This window comes from Plectropomus leopardus, chromosome 23 (genome assembly GCF_026936395.1).
Source record: "Plectropomus leopardus strain MGB_pleo_1.0 chromosome 23, ASM2693639v1, whole genome shotgun sequence".
NCBI lineage: Eukaryota > Metazoa > Chordata > Actinopteri > Perciformes > Serranidae > Plectropomus > Plectropomus leopardus.
Window position 1 is genome coordinate 7,318,259 of NC_142198.1, and position 21,639 is coordinate 7,339,897.

At 43.6% G+C, this 21,639-nt stretch overlaps 2 protein-coding genes across 2 annotated transcripts in view; both read left to right on the forward strand.

The window, feature by feature from the left end:
* Positions 1-17,827, forward strand: part of efnb3b (ephrin-B3b) — a 97,632-nt gene extending 79,805 nt beyond the window's left edge. Inside the window, exons 3-5 of the mRNA XM_042512488.2 lie at positions 5,512-5,604; positions 8,237-8,299; positions 13,108-17,827. Of these exons, the coding sequence (XP_042368422.1) occupies positions 5,512-5,604; positions 8,237-8,299; positions 13,108-13,541 (590 nt within the window). The 3' untranslated portion in view covers positions 13,542-17,827. The remainder of the gene's footprint in view (positions 1-5,511; positions 5,605-8,236; positions 8,300-13,107) is intronic.
* Positions 17,828-19,528: 1,701 nt separating this feature from the next.
* serpinh2 (serine (or cysteine) peptidase inhibitor, clade H, member 2) overlaps positions 19,529-21,639 on the forward strand; it is a 161,412-nt gene continuing 159,301 nt past the window's right edge. Inside the window, exons 1-2 of the mRNA XM_088073904.1 lie at positions 19,529-19,664; positions 21,381-21,515. The gene's annotated coding sequence lies outside the window, so the exon portion shown is untranslated. The remainder of the gene's footprint in view (positions 19,665-21,380; positions 21,516-21,639) is intronic.

The window sequence follows — 21,639 nt, forward strand, 5'->3', positions numbered from 1 at the left end:
TATTTCATTAATTAAGTTTTTCCACTTCCTCCGCTTCTCCCTCCTGTCTTCCTGTCGAACGAGGGTGGCGGAGCGACGCCCTTCCTCTCCTCTGTCCTCTGGCGCTTCACATCCCCCCCCATCACTGCTGATCATTGTCTCAATTACTCATCTCCCTCTCCTGTCTCCCCTCTTTCTCTCTCTCTCTCCCCTCCTTTCTCCTCTTATCTCATCCCAAATTGCTCTCCTCCCCACTCTCTTTTTCCTCTCCTCCCAAAGTGAGGCGGGAAAGGTTTTGACGCCATTTCTGCATCTCTCCATCTTCTCCCCACTCTCATCTCTGTCTCTCATCAGGATTTCACAGATGTTCTGTGATTATTTCCACCTTGATTTGGTGATATCCGTACCCCCCTCGAGCGCGAGGAACATTTCCATTGTTTAGCAAGCAAGATTGGGTAAAAAAAAAGGGGAATATTTTCGATCCAAGGACAAAGCACCTGTGATCTCTTTGTTCGCCGCGTTCCCGTGAAATTGAGATTCACAGAAATAGTGGCACCTGTAATGGATTTAAGAGGATTTGTCGTGATACGGTTCACTGTTTTAACAAAAATTGCCTTTGCGATATTTGTGACCTGTTGATTATGATGTTAAAAAAATAACTTGCATTTGCAAAATCACATATGTGGAGGCTCTCCTGGTTCAATTTGGCTCCCCTGCTCTCAGTCTCTTCTTTGTATCCATTAGTGCTCCACTTTTCCATAATGGAGACATTAGACTCTTTTACCTCTCTGCTATCTATCATGTCATTTAAACTCTTTCCTTACTTTCTGTTTTTAACTTCTTTTCCTTTCTCTTCTTTCTATGAATCTTCCCCCCTCCCCCTCCTCCTCCTCCTCTCTGTGTCCACTGGGCTCTTGGTCGTCTCCATCGTCTCACATAGTCTCCTGTCCCCATCATATCACCAACAGCTTGTCACAGGCAATCAGTCTCGCCGCCTTGCTTCCCTGCATGGCCTCCTCCTCCTTTCCTCGCCCGCATCTTCCTCACCTTCCTCATCTCCCGTCACCTTCTTGTCCTCCTTCGTGTGTCAGGAGTTATTACTCTCAGGAATCATAGTCCTCCACACGTCTCGCTAGGACCAGTTGAGGGTATTTACTCCATCAGAGCTTCAACACATTTGCCCCCTAGCCCATTTTCATCACATCCTGTATCCTCCTGTCCAGGGATTCAGTGCAGCTCATTTCTAGCTTTAAAATATAGATAGATGCTAACTTTTAAAATCATTCTCATAATAGTTTAGCCATGTGGTTTTCACACAATATGCCTCTGGACAAAAATATGTAATTGATGATGTTAAAAATTAAATGTTAGGAGTGTTAAATGATATTTTTATATATGATTCAGTCATTGTTTACATTGAAATCTAAGCACAGATACATACAAATAATACAAGAACAATTATGATTTAGTGCATGCAAGTAGTTTGTTAAATTAACATTTTATCCAGTTATATTTCAGACAGTCACGCAAAGAAATAGAAAATATTTTTTAAAATAATTTTGATTAAATATAATAAATTTGATTTAGTCATTTTTAAATGGAAATCTAAAAAAAGATGCCCAAAATGATGTGAAAATAAAATGTTTTCAGTGCATTCAATTTGCTTTTTAAAATTGAAATATATGTTTTTATCAAGTTGCATTGCAGAGAGTCGCACATAGAATTAAAAATTATTTTAAGAATATTTTTTATTTTTGATTCATTTATGAACATGGTAATCTACAAGCAGATGCAGAAAAATAATACAAAATTAAATTACAAAATTAGATTTATTGCATTCAAATAGTTAAATTAAAGTAGACTTTTTTTTATCAACTTACACTGGAAACACTCAGTCATAAAAACATAAAATATTTCAAAAATATTCTTATATTTGATAGTTATTGTTTACCAGGAAATCTACAAACTGATGCAGAAAAATAATTTAAATTTCGTGTTTGATTTTATAAAGCTAGGATTACATATGTATGCCTCTTAAATTTTACATATTGTTATGCTATTAAATTATTTCAGTCATAATATTTGTTGTATGAAACCCACATAATAATCTCTTAAACACTCAAGTGATGAGAAAATTTGATTTCTTTTTTTTATACAGTCATAGAAAACATCTTAGATGGAGCATAGATAGAGATGAAGGGGGTGGACAGTCAATTACATTTTGCTGCATAATCATATTTCATTCATTACACTGGGCATCGTGCAAGAACTTTTTTTGTATTTTTACCCTTTCGTACTTTTTTTCTGGGAAGTTTTCTCATATGAGTGTTCCAAGTAGAACTCACTAAATTCTCTTAATTGCACAATCTTGGCACGGTTCAACTTGATGACTGCCACCTGTTCCTGAGAAGGTGCACACTGTAAGACGTCATTAACACCTTGAGTATAAATTTAGTCAGGTGGTTTCTTGCATGACGCCCAGTCCTTTCTGTTCTTGAAATTTCTCTGAATAACATTAAAAACATGTTGCTACATCTGTGCCGCCAAAGATATTAAAAGTATTTTTGCCCTAATGAAACTAGAGCTGCACTGAATTTGGCACACTCCTTTTTTCCATTTATTTGAACTTCATTGAAATAAATTAAATTTTCCTCCTACTTTAGTGTAGCAGAAATTATTACTTAGGTCCCAGACAGGGGGAAAAAAATACTATGATTTAAAAAGCTTTGGTGACACAACAAATCGTAGAAAAACTTGAGAAACTTTTCCAAAGCACTTTATTTAAACCATCTTTATATATCCCTTCATCCATTTCCAGTCTCCAGGCTTTCCCACCATACTGCTGTTCGCCTTGACCCCCGCCTGCTTCTCTCCTCCTCCTGCTTTCACACTCTGCATCCTGCGGAGACGGAGGGAGAGAGAGCGACGGAGGTGTTAGAAGTAAAGCTGCCTCTTTTTCACACCTCCCGTTCTGTCTCTCCATCTCTCTCTCTCTCCCGAGCCATCCGCCATCCCTCCCTCCCTCCCTGCCTCGCTTCAGACCGGCTAATCTATAGCCTGCAGCCAACTGGTGGGGGGAAAATGATTTTTTATATTTCTTTAAGGAGACTAGGTGAGGGTTAGCCCTGAGGGCCAACACGGGAAAAATAAGGATAGACTGGTGGTGTGTGCAGGGGTGTTTGGGCAGGTTGGTGGAAGGAGGGAGAATATGTTTTCTGTCTTTGTTACCAGCCACCATGGCTACAAAATAAGGAGAACTGTTTTTAATATGATGGAGAGGCTGATGACTGAGCATTTGTGTACAAATGACTGCAGCTGCAGAGGTGTTATTCTCACTCCAAAGTCCTCCCATTTTTTGTCTCTCCTCTTCACACATAGTTCTCCATATTTTACAGGGGTAACCTGTCAAGCACTATAAGTGATTTTCACCATTCACACATGCACTACAACAGTATTATTAAAATTGAGGGACTGAGGGATATTTTTATCTTGTGCCTTTCCACATGCAATAGTAATAGACGGGGCAAGGGACAGTTAAGTGGATGGCGATAATGCAACACTTCTGGGTGCAAACCGCCATGAACTCAACCAAAGACGAAGAATAAGATTGGGCAAAGACGGATGCATTCTTGAAAAAGTAAAACAGCTTTTTCAAAATGACAAAAGACCAAGGGCTAGGTGCAGTAGCCCCATACACGTCTCTATGATTTTAGGACGTTTCTAGGAATTTAGGATGTTTGTAGTATTTTAAGAAATTTCTAGGATTTTAGCTCATTTATAGAATTTAAGGACATTGCTTGGGTTTAAGGATATTTTGAGGATTTTAGGACATGTCTAGTATTTAGCATGTTTCTAGGATTTTAGGATCTCTGTGGCGGTGCAAGGGATACTCCACTGGCACTTTTTTTGATAAACAGGCCCTTTTTTGATGCTGTTTTATGCATTCTACCACCTAAAAGTACAAAAACAATTTCCAGTGCAAATCACTTTATTTTTATTGTGAATTAGGAAATGTTTGGGGGGCCACCCTGCACCCCACTGGGAGCCAGACAGGGAACGCGGGCAAGGAAGTCCCCCCGAGGGACCCTTCTTTTTGCTTTGATGCCAAACCTTTGGCCACTGTCTCTTTGGTCAACTCTATGCTGCGACTTTCAGTTTATTACTTTCAATTTATTACTGTAGCATCTGTCATCTGACTAAGAATTTCTAGTAAAAAAAAAAAACTGATGGTGGGTGCAGAGGGCAAGTAATGGAATTGTGAATACCCAAACACCATATAGACACCATTAAAACCAACTCCTCCCAAAACATTTCCCTTGCTCGCCCATACTCATTAGTTAACAAATAACCAGAAAAAGCTGTTGCGTAAATGCCCAACTGTAAACAAGTCGCAGATTCGGAACACATCATCAGCCGAGTCTTGTGACTGGTTCATTCGGGAATTGGTGGTATGGTCTGAAACTTGACGCTTCCTCAGCATTTCAGGGACTGTTCACACATGGATTGCATGTGTCAAAAGGTCTTTAACACTCATCTCGGCATCTTCATATCTCCATCCCTCCACTTTCACTGTCTGATCCCTCCGTCCTGATTCTCCCCGTGTGCTCCTCCCTCCTCCTGCAGACCAGTGATCTGTAATGCACTCGCTGACATGCTTTATGTAAGAAGAAGTGTTAGAGTGTTACAGGGATTCACGCGCACACACTCTTGCCTGGGCACTTAGTCAGCACCGCTTGACCTGCTTTGGCCTCCTCGCTGGCTTCACTGAAAAGAAGCTTGTTAAATTTGAAGCTGGGATGCTGATTTGAAATGTGACACCGCTGTTCTGATTGAATTGTTGCAATTATTTCAATGTAATAAAAGCTTTTATAGCTTTAAAATGCATATTAAATCCCTCATTGCCTGTATTAGCACATCAGTCCCTCAGTTTTAAATCGAAAAATTCCCCTTAATTTGCGTAATTAAAATATAAGCAGTGATAGTAATGGGGTATTTAAAACTGGAGCTTTCACTCATTCAACAGTCTGTATTCTAACAGATCCGGTTTCTCTACACACACTGTGTTTTGTGTCTCAGGGGCTCCATTTTATTTTATATGCGCCCTTGATTGGATTACCATCCCTTTTTTTCCATCAGTCAGTCTGTGCCTGTCTAGATTACCCCCCTCTCCTGCTATTTTCCCAGCCCAAGCAGCAATTGCAGCCGACTGAAAGCGGTTGAGTCCATGCAGCGCGGCGGGGGTGTTAATGCATTCCAGCCGACTGCTAAATGAGGACTTATTAAAGTGCTGCCGCCTCGTAGTTTGACATTTCAGAGCTTCTGGTGGAGTTTTAAATCGCTGCCTCTGCAAATGTCACTTGCTGACTCCGGAATGGCTGACCATATGAATAGAAGCTGTTGTTGGCGTTGGCTATAGATTGGGAAAGAGAGCGAATTTGTGTGGCTTTAACGGATGGGTTTTCAGCGTATGTGTGTGTTTGTACCACCCTGCTACTTGGCTAATTGTGCAATTTTGTGTTTCCACCCCTCCAGCTACGTCAGATGGGACGCGTCAAGGCCTGGATAGCATGAGAGGGGGAGTGTGTGCCACGCAAGGCATGAAGGTGGTCCTGAAAGTGGGGCAGAGTAAGTCTCCTCAACTCTGGCGTCCTACATTACTTTCCTCTCTCTCACACACACACGTGAGCTCTCCCATATGTGCAACCCCTCTACTTCACACACTCCCTCATGACACACACATTGTTATTCATGCATCACACACAACCGCTCGCTTAACACACAGTGTGACTACAACCATTGGCTCCAGTCCACTGCATCTCACACCATCTCCCATCTGCACAGCACCGAGCGGTACACATCCCTTATCTGACATGCAGCCTCCTCCACTTTTTTAAGCCATCCTTCTTATCTTACACACATACACACACACGCACACACTTCTGGGTGCGTGTGTGTTCTCTCTGAGCATATTAGGAATCATTAAGTGGTGAGAACAGCAGAGAAGTGTGGGATCAGTCAGCTCTAATGAGCCCTGTTGACTCCCTTTTCACTCTGCCTTTTAACTACCACTGACTCACGCCGGACACACACGCTCCAACACACACACGCTCCAACACACACTTTGAAACTCATACGTCCCCATGCGGGATTCATATTACAGGTATAAGCATTAGCTCACACGCGCGCGCGCACACACACACACACACACACACACACACACACACCACACACACACACACACACACACACACACACAAGGGCATGAGCACACACTGAGCGCCAAAACGTAAAATGGACACATTTCCCCGCGCAGCTGACCCGCCAGCGACAGGCACGATAACAAAATGACTCCATTCAGTGTTAAAGTACGCAGTCAGGGTTTTTTAATGACTCGTAGTCGCACACACTTCTAATTTGTTTGGAAAAATATTCACAGGTAATGACCCTCACGCACAGGCTTTTCAGAAAGGCGGCAGAAAAAAGGCACATTTAAGCGTTTTCACTGACCTGCGCATTCCTGCACATAATAGGCACCTGTCCTTCACACGACCCCCCCCCCCACACACACACACACAAACACACACTCGCCTATTTCTGTTCCAGTAGCCTATCCTGTGTTATCAGGCGTTGTGTATTGTAGGGGATCTTCAGTAAAAGAGCCAAGTGGCGCTGCTGTGGCTCTATCGGGACGCAACATCAGCATCGTCAGCTCGGCTCTAAAGGAACACACATTTTCTTTTTCCCACCACATGGCCAATGGAAATTCAACCTTCACCACACACACATTCAAACCTGCCTGCCACTTTTACACAAGTTCACACACATTGTTTATCAAAATAATTTATCATCGTCCCTTTTCTTTCTCATCTTCGTTTTTTCCTCTTCTCTCCTCTCCACTTCTTCTCTATTCCCTCTGCATTTGCCTTGTCTTTTTTTTTTAACCCCTTTTCATTCAAGAAACATTGCCTGCTTCCATTTTTTTAAATTCCCTTTCTCCCCGTCCTCATCACTTCCCTTTCACTTTGCATGTCGGCCATCTCTCCCTTCCCGCTCTCCTCTCAGTCGCCCCCTCTCTGTTATTTCCACTCTCCCTCTGTCTTTCAGTCTTATCTGCTATGTGGCTGAAAGGTCACGTCTGTGTTGTTTGTCATCTAAATAAGCGGCATGCCGCCTCGTGGTGATCTCTGATGAGATATGCCGCTCCGCCTCCCTCCAAGGGACTCACACGCACGCGCTCGTGAAGCACACATTTGCACCCATGCCCCACACACATACACTGACTTGTCTTCTCTTATTTTATTCTTTATCTATCTTGCTTGCTCTCTGTCTCTGTCACACACACACACACACACACACACACCCTCCACTCGCCCCTGTTGACCACACAGCAGTTTCTATTGATCCAGACAGCACCGCCCCTAACTTCTGTTTGGTTGACTGTCATGAGGGAGCCGCCAGCCAATAGCCTCACTCTTCTCTAAATGTCAGTATGTATAGGTTGATGGCTGTGCACGCTCACACACACACACACACGCACTCAGCAGATTGTGCATTGGCGGGAGGTGCCGTGCATTTATTGTACAGTTTCATCCATAAGCACCCCCATCGTCACATCCATTTAGCTCTCCCCTGCTGCTGCAACGACCAATAACAGCCTTTCTTTTTAAAACGTTGCCGAGCCGAATAGTCATATCCTGATATAAAGCTCTATTCCTGCAGCCTACTGTTAGCCAGATGGTTTCGAAGCGAGCAAAAATTAGTATTTTCTGAACCATCTCTTTCAGCAGTGAGGACAGACACTTGTACAATGGCTGCATTTGTGTGTGTGTGTGTGTGTGTGTGTGTGTGTGTGTGTGCGCATGTGTTTGCATGTGTCACATAAACGCACTTTAATGCCATCACCATTACTGAGGGCTTGCTAGACAGATGGCCTGATTTAGCGACTACAGATTACAAGCCGTTATGGCCTTGTGTAAATTCACTCTGGCCAAAACAACAAACAGCCTCTCTTTAGTTTCCCATTCAAACAAATGGAAAAGTGCTCATACACGGCACATTGAAGCCCAATCAATATGTGCTCTCCTATAATGGGAATGGAAGGGAGGGAAGCCTTTATTAAAGCTCCTCTGTCGCTATTCCTCTTCCTGGCTGGCTCCCTCTTTGCTAATGTCACTTATTGGTCCCAATTCTGAGAGCCTTGGCTGTCGGGGAAGATATTTCTGCTCATATTCCACCCCATTTTTTTTCTCCTCCGCAGGTCCATATGGGCTGCCTCCGAAGAAGGAGCCGCCAGCGGGACGCACTACCAGCAGAAACCCAGGTAAGCAGGAGAGCAAGTGAAGATAATCCACAGCGGATCCATGCACAAAATGGATGGAGGGAATAAGCAAAGACTGGTAGATAAAAAGAAAAGCAGTGGGGAGAGGGGAGGGAGGAGGCGACAGATGGAGAATGTGCAGTGGTGACATCTGTGGATCTCTCTATTTAATTCCATATCTCTCTCTCTCTCCTGCTCTCCATCCCTCTCCTCCCGGTCTCTGCGCCCGGCCCCTCCGAGCTAAGTGCTGCAGGCGGGGAATGGATGGCTAATAGCTACCTTGGGAGAAGGACAAGAAAAAGAGAGGGAGGAAGAAAGAGGAAGGGGAGAGGGCGGCAAGAGAGAGGGCTAGACCAGCGGCGACATTTCACAGAGTTATTATTGTCATTAGTTTGGGTGGCCTGGATTCTATAGTTCCGTCAAGAGAGAGAAAGAAAGAAATGAGAATTATGGAAAGATGAGCGGAGAGAGGAGGAGAGACAAGGGAGTGATGGAAAGGAGTGGGAGGCACATAAGGAGTAAAAAGAAACGAATAATTGAAAAGCAAAGAGGAGAAGGGAATAGAACAAGGAGATGGAAATGGAGGGAGGCTAGGAGAAAGAACATGATCTGCTCTCAGTTTTGTTCATTTCTCTCTTCCTCCTTTTTTTTTCCCTTCGATGGTGAATTTGTGTACTATGCCAAATGTGTGAATCAGGGCGTTCACACATTGTCCAATCACTTGTCCATACCTCACGTAGGTGAGAACTGCATGTGTGAAGTAAGCAACAATAGTATGCCTTGTTTCCTACTAGAATGAGACAAACAGCACTGGACACACTACAAGACTGATTTACATCACACACATAATGAGGGATTTTACACGTTCGTGACGCTCCGACGAGGACATATTAGCACGCACTTATCTGAAATGATTGTTTTGACTCCTGACACGACAGTCATGCCAGAATTTCTAATCCTCATGTGAATCATCTCCGCTAATAACTGGAATATTGCTGGCTATTCACAGTCTTTTTGTTTGTTTGTCTCATCTGGTCCTCTCTAGGGATGTAAACAAATGCATTATTGGGATATGAACGGATAACGCTCTGCAAACAAAAGCAAACTCCTCCTCAGAGTCATAACTCAGTCAAATCAAAACACACAGACATCAGACACACACTGCTAACACACTCTTCACAAAATGGCAGGTCTCAGATGTCTGTCGTGAATAACCGTCTGTAAATCTGTTTGGAAATCACAGAAAAGAGGTGCTGCTGAAAACTTTAGATCTGGTCTCAAAATAATTGGATTTACGCTTTTTCTTCAGTATTAAAGTAATCCAGTTGATTGTCAATGCAAAGAGGAGCTGCTAGTAAGTAAAGCAGCACGACTTTTTATGGTGCAGATTTGCCAGAATGCAAACAAATAGCCTATAGCTTGGAGCTGTCAATAATTTAAAGGAAATTCTCACCTCCCACATAACCACTTGTGTATCAAGTACTCGCCCTGCATTACACTGAGTTTGTGAAGAAAACTTTCTTTTTCTAACATGCTTTTAATATGAATGAAGAATCCCAAAATGGAGAAACTTCTTGATGAATTGAAGTAAAAGGGGTCCACATTTAACACCAGTAAAACTATATCAAAACATTGATTCACAAACTCTCACATAACCTATGAAGTATTATTCAAGTATTTTTTATTCAGTCATATGCTCATTACTTCTTCTACTTATATATGCTCTCTTCAAAGCCAGACTCCATTTACAAAAACAGTAATTTTACCTCACTGAACACGGGAGCTGCTGGTCTACCAATGCCTCTATCTGTAGTTTGTTTTATTGTGGGACTTTGATGAATCCAAAAAATTCAAAAATCAAAATCACACGGTACAAATAAACTAGTAGTAGACGAAGAGCTCCCATGTTCAGTGAGGTAAAATTAATGTTTTTGTCAATGGAGTCTGGCTTAGAAGAGAGCATAGATAAGTTTCACTTTCTCTTCAGCTCTCTGCCAGAAAGGGCTGTCCATTGGGAATTACTGAGCATTTGATTTAAAGTTGTGTAAGAATTTATAAACTGATGTTTTGATATAGTTTTGCTGTCATTTATTCAAGATTTTTTTTTCAGTTTTTGGATTCTTCGCTCATGGAAGGCATGCCAGAAAAACAAAGTTTTCTTTACAAATTTAATGTAACAAAAGGCGAATAGTAACATAAAAACGGTCATTCGGAGGGTGAAGCATTCCTTTAAGATTCAAAAGACATTTGGAAAGATTCATTCTCAAACATTTTTTGTGAGGTTTCACCACATTAGTTGGGAATTGCAGGATAAAGCTGACTGTTGTTCCGCAAGTGACAGCTTTACCTCATCTGATATTGCAGCCTGGCACTGTGCACAACCTGTCAGTAATAAGAAAATGATGCCAGTTGCCAATGCTGCCAATAAAGCCAGTTTAATACAGCAAATGGAGCAATCTAACAATTTTTAACAGCTTTAAACCTAGACCCCAATCACCTCTAGTATAACACCAAATACAGATATTTGTGTGAACTAAACAGATACAGATTTGGTGGTATCTTTGCATTACTCCCCGTGTCCACTCAGTGGTTGTAAAAATGGTATGATCCAAATTTTAACTCCTATTGCCATAGTTAATGGTGCGGGTGCTTTTTTTGAGTTTGTAAAATTCAAACACCATGGGTGAAATTGCCTGAATTCTTTTTATCCAGCGGTACTAAAAGAATGATGTAATGGATGGCTTTTTTGAATGCACTGCCTCTGCATCTTTTATTGTCAAAAAAGGTATTCATTTAAAACCAAAGAAAAAGAGCATGAACAGAAAGAGCAAGGGTGTCAGGAATGTATGCAAACGCAAAGTCCCCAGTGCGAGGCCAGGCGAGGGCCCTTTGGTGCACATCAAGCCCCCTCTGTATCACCATAGTGGTTGATAAAACACCACAGAGCCCACATGGATAGAGACAAATTAATTCATACAGAGAAAAAAAAGGCTATCTTGTGTGGGAAGCGGCGATGAAATGCCACGATGCATCAGAGTTACTGGTGCTCCATTAATTATGTAATCTTCTCGGATCCTCCTGAATGCATTTATATAAAGGTTGTTGATGGAAACACGCACTGATTCACACTTTATGCTGACAAAATCTTGAGAAATTTGCATAAAACATGTGCAACGCTTTAGTGGGAAATGATAGTGTCTCTAGCATTATAAAACAAAAAAAATGAAGAAAAAACTATACGTATAAGGCAAACTATGTGAAATTTACCCAAGAAGCAGACGGGAGGTATAGCTGGCTCGACAAAACTATGTTATCACCTTGACCCGTTCTTTCATTTTTGACCTGTTGGATGTCTCTCCTAGGTGAAATCCAGTAATGAAATAAAAAAAAAGAAAGAGAGAGATCAAGGGGGAAAAAAAGGTGTCAAAGTCTGGACGTGGTGAAAAAAAGGAAACATGGGAGGGAGCGAGAGGTGGAAAATAAGGGGAGTGAGAAGAGAAAGCGGAGGAGGAGAGGTGAAGGAAGAGGATATAATAAAGAGAGCCGGTGAAAGGCGGCGATCATAATGGAGATGGAGAATGAGGGATGTTGGGTTAATGGAGGGAGGAAGACAGCGGGAGGAGGAGAAGGGAGTGTAATCGACGTCTGGCATTAGTGCTCCCAGTCAGTCCAGCGCGACAGGAGGGCCAGCAAGCAGGGGGTTGAGGTGTGTTTGCATGTATTTCCTTGCATGGTTGTCCATATATTAGTGTATGTGTGTTTTGTGTTGCTAGGCACTGAGCTCAGAGCAAGGTAGGTCATTACGGCTACAATAACCCGAAGATGGAGAGAACCGAGGAGGAGACACAGGAGAGAGACGGACAGGGAGAGAAGAAAGGGATATGTGCCAAGAATAATGATAGACCAATCCAAAGGCTCTATATAGCAGCGACTCGCATTACCGGCCTTAAGCAGTTCGCCACACACATCCACACGGTCCTTCGCCTGAGCCATACCCTTCCACACACCCCCCATACACACACCTCGCTCTATAAACACACACAAAGATGCACATACACACGTCCAGACCATCATTCACCTGCTGAGTTCTGACCCGACCTCCCGCAGAGAAAACTCCGAGCTCCGAGGCTGTGAAGATCTTAGGTTTCAGGCAGACACACAACAGGCAGAGGGAGCAATCGGGCGCCCAAACAGAGAGATAGTGTGACAGACAGGTTGATAAACAGACAGACAGATAGAAGGACAGACAGAGGCAGGCAGGCAGGAAGGCCAGCAGGCAGGCGGAGTGTGTGGTCTGGTGGTAGGAGCAGAACCGGGGCGGCTCTCTTCATGTGGTCGGCTGTAATGCTAAGTAAATACAGTTGTTAAGGTTAGGGAAATAGAGTGTGTTACCTTGATACACACTGCGGCTTAGCCAGGCTGTCCACAGCAGTATATGCTGCACGGCGCTCTCACACTCTATGGACATCCCTCTCTATTTTACAAGCTCTGCTGTCCACTTCATTACATCAATAAAGAGACCACATATAAGCGTCTGTGAGATTTGCTGCATACTTGCTGCATTCCACTGGGCTGAGTCTCTGCAGCCTTCACTGGCAGAGCTAAACCAGTGCCATTACTCATGTCATTGTGGTTCACAACCATAAGGATTGGTATGTTTATTTAAACGCTCATGAAAACACAAATTGTGAAAGCAAGCTGTGTTATGGCTCTCATATATTCCCGATGATTAATATGCATGTGTAAATCAGACAGAAAGCAGATTGTGATATGGTGGTGAAAGATTTTTCTGATTTTTTTTTTTTTCACAGGCGGAGCAGGGAACTCCACCCAGTCTAGAGGATCCAACACCTTTGGGGGCGATGGCGGTGGAGAAAACGGGCCCCTTCAACCCTCTAATATCGCCCTCATCGCCGGTGCCGCCGGAGGGTCTGCCTTCCTCCTGCTGGTGACCGCCGTGATCTGTGTCGTGTGCTACAGGCGGCGGCACGCCAAGCACTCTGACACCCACCACCCTCCTCTGTCGCTGTCCTCGCTCACCAGCCCCAAGCGGGGAGGGGGCGGCGGCATCAGCAGCTCCAACAACAACGGCTCAGAGCCCAGCGACATCATCATCCCCCTGCGGACATCGGACTCGGCCTACTGCCCGCACTACGAGAAGGTGAGCGGAGACTACGGACACCCCGTCTACATCGTCCAGGAGATGCCGCCGCAGAGCCCGGCTAACATCTACTACAAAGTATGAGACGGCCGCCGCTCTGGCCGACTGGACACATCCACCTCCCTCTACCCGTTACCGATCAATCCCCTGCCCTCAATGAAGCCACAGCAAAGCTCGCCATCACAGCTCCGACCCTGAACCCCTCAATACTACCAGTATTGTACCATGGAACCCCCTCCTCCTCCTGCCCCCACTCACTGCCCCGTGAACCCGGCCACAGTTGTGTTTCTAGCTGAATAAACCACCCCACCCCATTCTCACACAACTGGGCCACCAAGTGTGTGTTAAGGGCAAAGTCGTATTGGTACATAGCCCTTCTTAACAAGGCCCTCACGTATGGGCAAGAGCCTCTGAGTGCCCCCTTCTTGTTAACTCAGAGCTAAACGAGACCCACCCGTGCTGAATTGAAGAGTCGTCCCCATACCGCCAGCGTGTGTATGTGTGTGTGGCAACACACTTTATTTCTAGGAGTATGGACCTGGCGTTGGGACTTGATATGTTTTACAAAAGAATTTTAAAAAGAGAAAGAAAAGGACTTTTAAAAAAAACCCTACACCCTTGATCCCACTTAGCGCCTGAAAACTCTGATTCCCAGAGGCCATACCTGCCTAGCCCCGCCCCTCAGAGCTCCATCAGCCAACCAGAGACCGGCCCCTGCCACTAACTCACCAATAGGATTCTAGTTTGTTTGTGTTTGTTTCTCCTGAGAAAATAGGGGGGCCTCGGACTCATCCAATCAGCAAGCCCTGGGCGGCGGTCACATGACCAGGCCCAGGGCCGAGGAGGTCTGACCAATCGGTGACACTCAGAATCTTGTATATTTTAATAATGTGCGTGTGTGACTGCGCGAGTGTGCAAACAACTTGGATAATAATTATGGCGCTGCTGCTCCACATTAGTCGTGTGCGTGCAGTTAGTGTGCTTTCAGTACAGCAAGTCTGCATATGAGTTTGCATATGCGTGCGTGGGGTTTAGTTTGTGTGTGTGTGTGTGTGTGTGTGTGTGTGTACGCTTTGTGTGTGAATGACTGCGCGTATGCGTGCGTTCTTTAGACTTGTCTTAAATACCAAAACACAAAATAGTGAGCGAATATCAAAAAAGTGAGATTTTTTATCGCTATCAACACTTATAGATTATATATATGAATATCCAGTAAATAATTTCTAGATGTTTTTTTTCCTGTTTTCTATTGTTTTTATTATTTTTACCCACTCTCTTAAACACTTCTGTTGCTAGACATTTTTTTATCTGCTGTTTTTGGGTTTTTTTTCACAACTTAGAACGACCTTGTTTCCTGCCTTTTCCCTTTGCGTTGTATATTAATTTAATCCCTTTTTTAATTTTCCTGGCGAACAGAGGTTGTGTCTCTCTTCCTCTCTTCCCTCTCTCATTCACTCCCTCCCTCCCTTTTCTCCCCACCCCCTCCTCCCACCCCTCTAGGGTCTCTGAACTCTGTGTATATTTTTATAGCTCCTTGTACTATGCTGTAGTTTTGAAGTTTAGACCTCGTTTGTGGAAGTGTTGAGGTAGAACCATCTATGAAAGTTTTTTTTTTTCAAACGCTTTTTTTGAAACGCAGAAGTGAAAAGAAGTGAGGGGGGAGGGGTGGTGATGGTGGGGTTGTGGGGGGCGAGAGGGGATGAAATGAAAAAGAAGAATAAAGGAAAAGAACAGGGCGAGAGAGAGTGCTGTCTGGGGAGGAGGAATAAAGCGGCGTCTGAATGCAGAACTTTAAAAAAAGAGAAAGAGAGGAAGGGAGGGAGGGAGACAAGGAAAGAAAAGACTGTGAAGGAATTGCACACTAAAGAAAAAAGAAGCTGAGGGGAGGGGAAGGATGGGAGCGGCAGGAGTGAGAGATGAAGGATCCCATGGAAGGAGGGATGGAGAGAGCAGATGACAGAGTGGCTGGCGGAGGAGAGAAACATTTTCTTTGAAAGGAGAGGCCTGAGCCTCCTCGATGGAGGCGACGGAACCAACAGCCAAAACGGATTTCGGAGGAGTTGAACTTTAACAACGGAAAGGAGAGATCTCATCACACACTCTCTCTCACACACACACACACACACACATCTGCTGTGACTCGGTCACACTTAATGTGAGGAGGCACATTTCAGATTTGCTCCTCCTTTTCTGACAAAAATTTGTGTTGAAATGCATCTCACACACACGCGCTCTCTCGTTTATTATAAAGGCATACACACACTGTACACTGCTAGCTGCGGGCACACGCGGGAGAAATCACGTCAGAGAAAACACACAGGAGAAAACACACATGAGAAATCACATAGGGGAAATCACACTGATAAATTGCATAGGGGCAAGTCACACAGGAGAAATCACATGGGAGAAATCACACAGGAGATATCACATATGAGAAATCATACAGAGGAAATCATATAGGAGAAATCACACAGGAGAAATCACATATGAGAAATCATACAGAGGAAATCATATAGGAGAAATCACACAGGAGCAATCGCACGGGAGAATACAGATGAGATCATATAGGAGAAATCACATGGGAGAAATCAAGCAAGAGAAATCCTTTAGGAGAAATCAAACAAGAGAAATCATATAGGAGAAATTAAACAGGATAAATCCATATACGAGAAATCACACAGGAGAACCCCCCCCCACCAGCAGTCTGTTTGGCACACACACCCTCCCACGAACCTAACACAAATTTCACACCTTTTAATGACTGTCACAAATGCCTACTGATTGCATTGAATGACATACATTCTCTCTCGCTGCCGCTTGCTTTCTCACACACTTTCACCCACACTCGTAAGAAGCGCTGATTGCTTTCATATGACTCTATTTCTGTGATTAAGACTAACCCGATGGACACGGAAGGGTTGAAAAGAGCATTTGTGCGCAGTGTGTTTTCTCCTCTCGCTCACACGCCCTCACATGCACACACACACTCACACAAACACGCCAGTGCCCAGCACCTCAACCTCGAGGGCAATAACACAACGCTGTGCTCAGAGGTGCAATATGTTCACATGTGCATACTAAAAAAAAAAGCTGTTTTGTGTTGCTCAAACATGTTTATGGCTTGTGTGTAAAATGGGTGGCAGTGGAGAGCTTAAGCTTTTTTATTTTTCCTTTCAGACACATAAAGGCCTCCAGTGATGTAGCCATGTTTTCTGTGTGAAGCCAGTGTTAAATCTGGACCTTAAAACATTTCTCAGCTGTGTTTTGTATCAGTATCTAACATCATATAATGAGATATCCTTCATGCTTTAGTGTCACATTCGTCCGAAATGACTTTGTTCAACACGCGATGATGATGTTCAGATATGTTTTTATACCATGAATGAGTTTGGATTGTATTTGACTGTATGGAAATTGATTTCAAAGACGAAATGAGGCGGAAAGCACCTCGAATTCTTCTTTTTGTACAACTACCGACTTGGTTTTTTTTTTTCTTTATGTATGCTGTTAAGTCTATGTCTATTTAAACATGCTCAGAGTACCTAAAATATCCTCCAAGCCAAATGAAGTGTCTGTTTCTCTCTCTTCAACTACTTCTGCAACTCTTTGGAGCACTCTGATCCAAAATGACAGTATTTTTCGCTCAAAAATGGCTGCTGCCTGCGAGGGGGAAAACAAAACTCCTCGGACTTTATGGCGTCAACTCCGACGAAGAAGCCACTGCCCCGTTTTCAGTCCATTTCGCTCCCCCCTCCCTCTCAGCTGAATGTCAAGTATCTCTTGGACTCAAAGTTTTTTTTCTATTGTTTGATTTCCATGTCGATGTTATTTCAAAGTTGTGTCTCTGGCTCTCACTGTTTGTGTTTGACTGGTCGACTCAACGTGTTTCTAAAAACCACGGACACAGCCACTGGTTGTCATGTTGAAAAGAGAAAGAAGAAAGTGCTGTTTCTATGGAACGGAGGGAGAGAGAGAGAAAAAAAAGCAGCAGCTACCGCCTAGCTCCCTCACCTCTACCGTTGGTGAAAGTGTGTGTATGTGTGTGTGTACATGTGTATGAGTGTGTTTCTTTGTGCCAATAGACAGCAAGCTGGAGGCCGCGGAGTGATGGTGGCTCTCGTATGTAACGTGTTGAGACTTTGTATTTGGGACACCTCTGTGTGAGAAGGGTTTTTTTTGTGTCCTCTCCTCCTCTTCTTCTCTCCTCCTTACCCCCTTGTCTACTCATCACGGCGACCCCTCCCCCCCTCCCCCGTTCCTTTCCTCCCTCCCTCCCCCAACACACCTCGAAAGAGAGGAAAAACTAGTACATTCCTGGTTTGGAAAAAAAAGGTTGAATAAAAAAAACAAACAAAAATGTTTAAGCACCACTCTTTGGGTCCTGTTGTGTGATTCATTATTGTGTGAGGGTCTGCAGAGGTCTTTTGTTCTAGTGTGTGTGTGTGTGTGCGCGTGTGTGTGTGAGTTCCTGAGGCCCACAAGTAACCCTGGCTTTAATAGAAGGTCTCTCCCCTTATCTCTGCTTTGGGCTTGTCTCAGCGGGGGCTCTTTCACTGCCTCTGCTAATAACACTGCCATTACACACACACACACACACACACACACACATACTGGCTCTCCCACTGGTGTTATCAACAAGTTATCAAACCCGGCTTCGTTAGTGTTGAGTGTTGCTTGGCAACGTATTGACAGAACTGATTTCACTCTCTGTCTCCCTCTCTAACAGCCTTCTTCCTCCTTCATTTCCCCCTCTTTCCCTCTAGCTTTGTGACACGTTTCTATGGTAGCCTCTTTTGCTCCCTTCCAAAATTTGTCTCATCTGGTTGTGTGATGCATGTGTGTGTGTGTGTGTGTGTGTTTTTAAGGCTCTTCCATAGCCTGGTGTGCCACCAGGGTGGCCTCGGGTGAGATGACCAGGCAGCTGCCTTTAACCCTTTGATCTGTGATGTGTGAGAGTAGATAGCACACACACACACACACACACACACACACACACACACACACACACACACACACACACACACACACACACACACATTCACTGACCCCTACTACACAAACACCAATATGTCCGTATATAATCTCGAGCACTGCAACACACCGGCATTGATCCTGGAGGACACTTGTCGCTGCCTCTGCCATGACAACCTGTCACTAAAACTGAACACAAGTACAATGAAGGTTGGCAAACAGTACACAGCCATTTACCAGCAACCTGCTAATCTACCTTCAGTCAGAGTCGTTGCTTCCTCCTGCGGCAATTTTGTCATTTCCTTCCCTTTTCCTCCCCTTTTTAGGTTTTCAACCATAATCTCATAAACCATAATCATAACCTGCTTGTAAACAAAAACAGGTTATTTACTGTGACTAGGGTTTGGAATCCAGAAGTGGTTTCTAATTAGAGCCGGGCCAAATTTAAACCACTTCCTGTCATTTTGTGCAGTGTCTGTAGGGCCCTTTTTTTTCACAGCACACATTTTGACTTGCCACAGTAGGAGAAGCAAAGGTGTTACTAATGACATTAAGGGTGGCTCTGTTCTTTTCAAGTGTCCCAGTAAGCCTTGACTGCATGTGAGTGAGCCAGCATGCAAAATGCCAGGACCATGAAACTGAAGCAGGTAAATGCATTTTAGACATCATTAATTTGATTACACCCTTATGCTTTGCCTACTGTGACGTGTCAAAATATCTGCTATAAAGAAAGGGGAGTCTGTGTTTTTATCTAATAGAAGATCACCGCATGCTGAAAACATTAAAGCTCCAACACACCCAGTGTACACTCGCTCAGGTGTCCTCACTTTTCCTGATTCGAGGTCCTCTCAGGATTGTGGTCATATACAAACTTAGCTTTATTATCATCTGCTTCACTTCTGTTATGTCTTATGTTTACATGGAGTTTGGTGGCATTCAGACGCGTAGCGGATGCGGGGTACGCATGGGACGCAAAGTCACCTGCACTTTTTACAACCATTCAATTCATATGTAACATGTTGTACCTCGTTTTTCCGAGCGGTCCTGAAACGCACCGTGAATAGGCGGTGGCGTACACGCTACACGCGCTGTTTTGTTATGGTCACATGACGCAGTTGACTCGTGCGCAGCTCTGCTCTGAACTGTCGGTTTTAATCAAAAGTACCGCAAACAATGTGCAGCAAACCAACTACCAAGAGGCCAAAACCCCTGCTCTCCGTCTTCAAAACAAACCGTGTAAGTTGAGTAATGCTGTTCCCTGTTGATAATGTTTGCGAAATGATGTGAAATGAATGTGGCACCGTTATGTCAGTGTAGCTCGGTGAACAGGAATGCTAACGTCAGTTACCTGTGGCTAGCTAGCTAGCTTCATGCTAGGAATATATCCACTCGTCCTTAAATTCTGCGCAGAATTTGTGCTCACTATTGCTTTAAGCATATTTTTTTAATCTTTAATGCTACAATAGAAAGAGCAGGGAGGAGAAGGTGGACCAGAAGGCAACACTGAAGTTAATGCAGGGGCTTCACAGGTGAGGGGAGATTATAACTGACTGAGAAAATATATCTATAGCATAAAAGTGACTTTGAGATTAATTTCCACAGCTATTTCACAACTAGTAAATTTGATTCTTTTTTTAAAATCTGTATTAATGCAATGGACAGAGCAGGGAGAAAGCAGCAGACAGCAGTCAGGGCAGAGACAAGGCTGCAGCACTGACTATCAGCCTGAGGCCTCACAGGTGAGGACAGATCATAACTGGCTAGGGACATATTGTCTATTAGAATAAGAGTGACTCAGATTAATTTCCACAGCTATCACTGAACTTTCCTTGTTCAATGTTGTCACTTAACACTTAATTATCTGGCTACTTACCCTGAAGATGCTTGAGGGTCATTCTGTGTCCGCTCAACCAGAGCTTGGCAGCTCAAACTTCTGATTTTGACAGTATATGATTTTGATAATTTTAAAGAACTTGAGTCAGTCCCTGGGTGCCATCCTGTGGCTGTTATTGATTGTGAGAGGATGATAAATCACTCAATAAAAATTGGCTTATTCCTGAACAACCCATCCCCACCCCACTTCTGAAATAATGATTACTCCCCTGGTGACATTGCATAAAACTCTGCATAGATCCACTCAACTTCAGCCTGAGCTGGGGTCTAATCAGCAACAGTAACACCTGTGTAGAGGTGCAGGGCTTAACACAACAGGATGCACTTTTCCACTTTTTTCGTAAATTTTGAAATTAATTTGAAATTAATGTAATTGGAATTGCTTTTATCAATCAATCCATTGTAATTTTTATTTCACATTTTATTAAATAAGGCACAGTTCCAGTAATGTGTAATCTTGCCAGTTCCTTTTACTGTGGTCAATAAACAACAATCTTGCATAGCTTCCTGTCTTGTCCAGTTGAGACAGGTTGGTGTGGAAGATGTGTGCTATGGCGAGACCTGTACCTGACGACAAATTATGTCATTTAAATGAGGTTTGGCTGTTTATTACAAATACTGGACTATTTGTTTCTCTTTTTTCATAAAGATTTTGAGAGTTTGACCTGGCTTCAGCGGGATGTTGACAGAGACATTTGCATAGGCTTATATAACAAGCTAAGTTCGCTCTCCAAGCTCATGCGTGTTAAGTACGCTAATGACAGGTTGTAAATGTGCAATATTATTGCTAACACTGGATATCAACCAAAACCCAGAGACTGTATCTCAAGTTGCTATGAGCTGTAAATTTACTACTTCTAAAAAAGGCAGAATATAACTGGTTACCTCTCTTTTAAGTATATAAACAGCTGATTCAAGTAGCTGCCTCCATCACACTCAGACTCACCCTGGGTCTGCACCTAAATCTGGGGACCTGAAATGTCCCCAGAAGTACACTGACTGACAAAGAAAGTCAGATAAATGCTTGAATGCTGTTTGTTTCAAATTATCATCTTTCAGGTGGAAGCCCAAGCTTTGGCGTCTTCTGTTGATCATTTTGGTGATAGGCAAAACTATAGAGGTTCCAGTGTTGTGGTCAGTGAGGAGCAGATGTAATCCCCAATCAGCTGTTCAAAGTACCTCATCACTACAGAGGTGAGTACCATTCATTCAGGCACTGGTCATGTTTTTTGGGCACAGCACTGATGGTTGATGTCTTAAAGCACATGGGTATAACAGAGTTAGCCAGGGACATGTTGAATATCATTGTGAACACCGG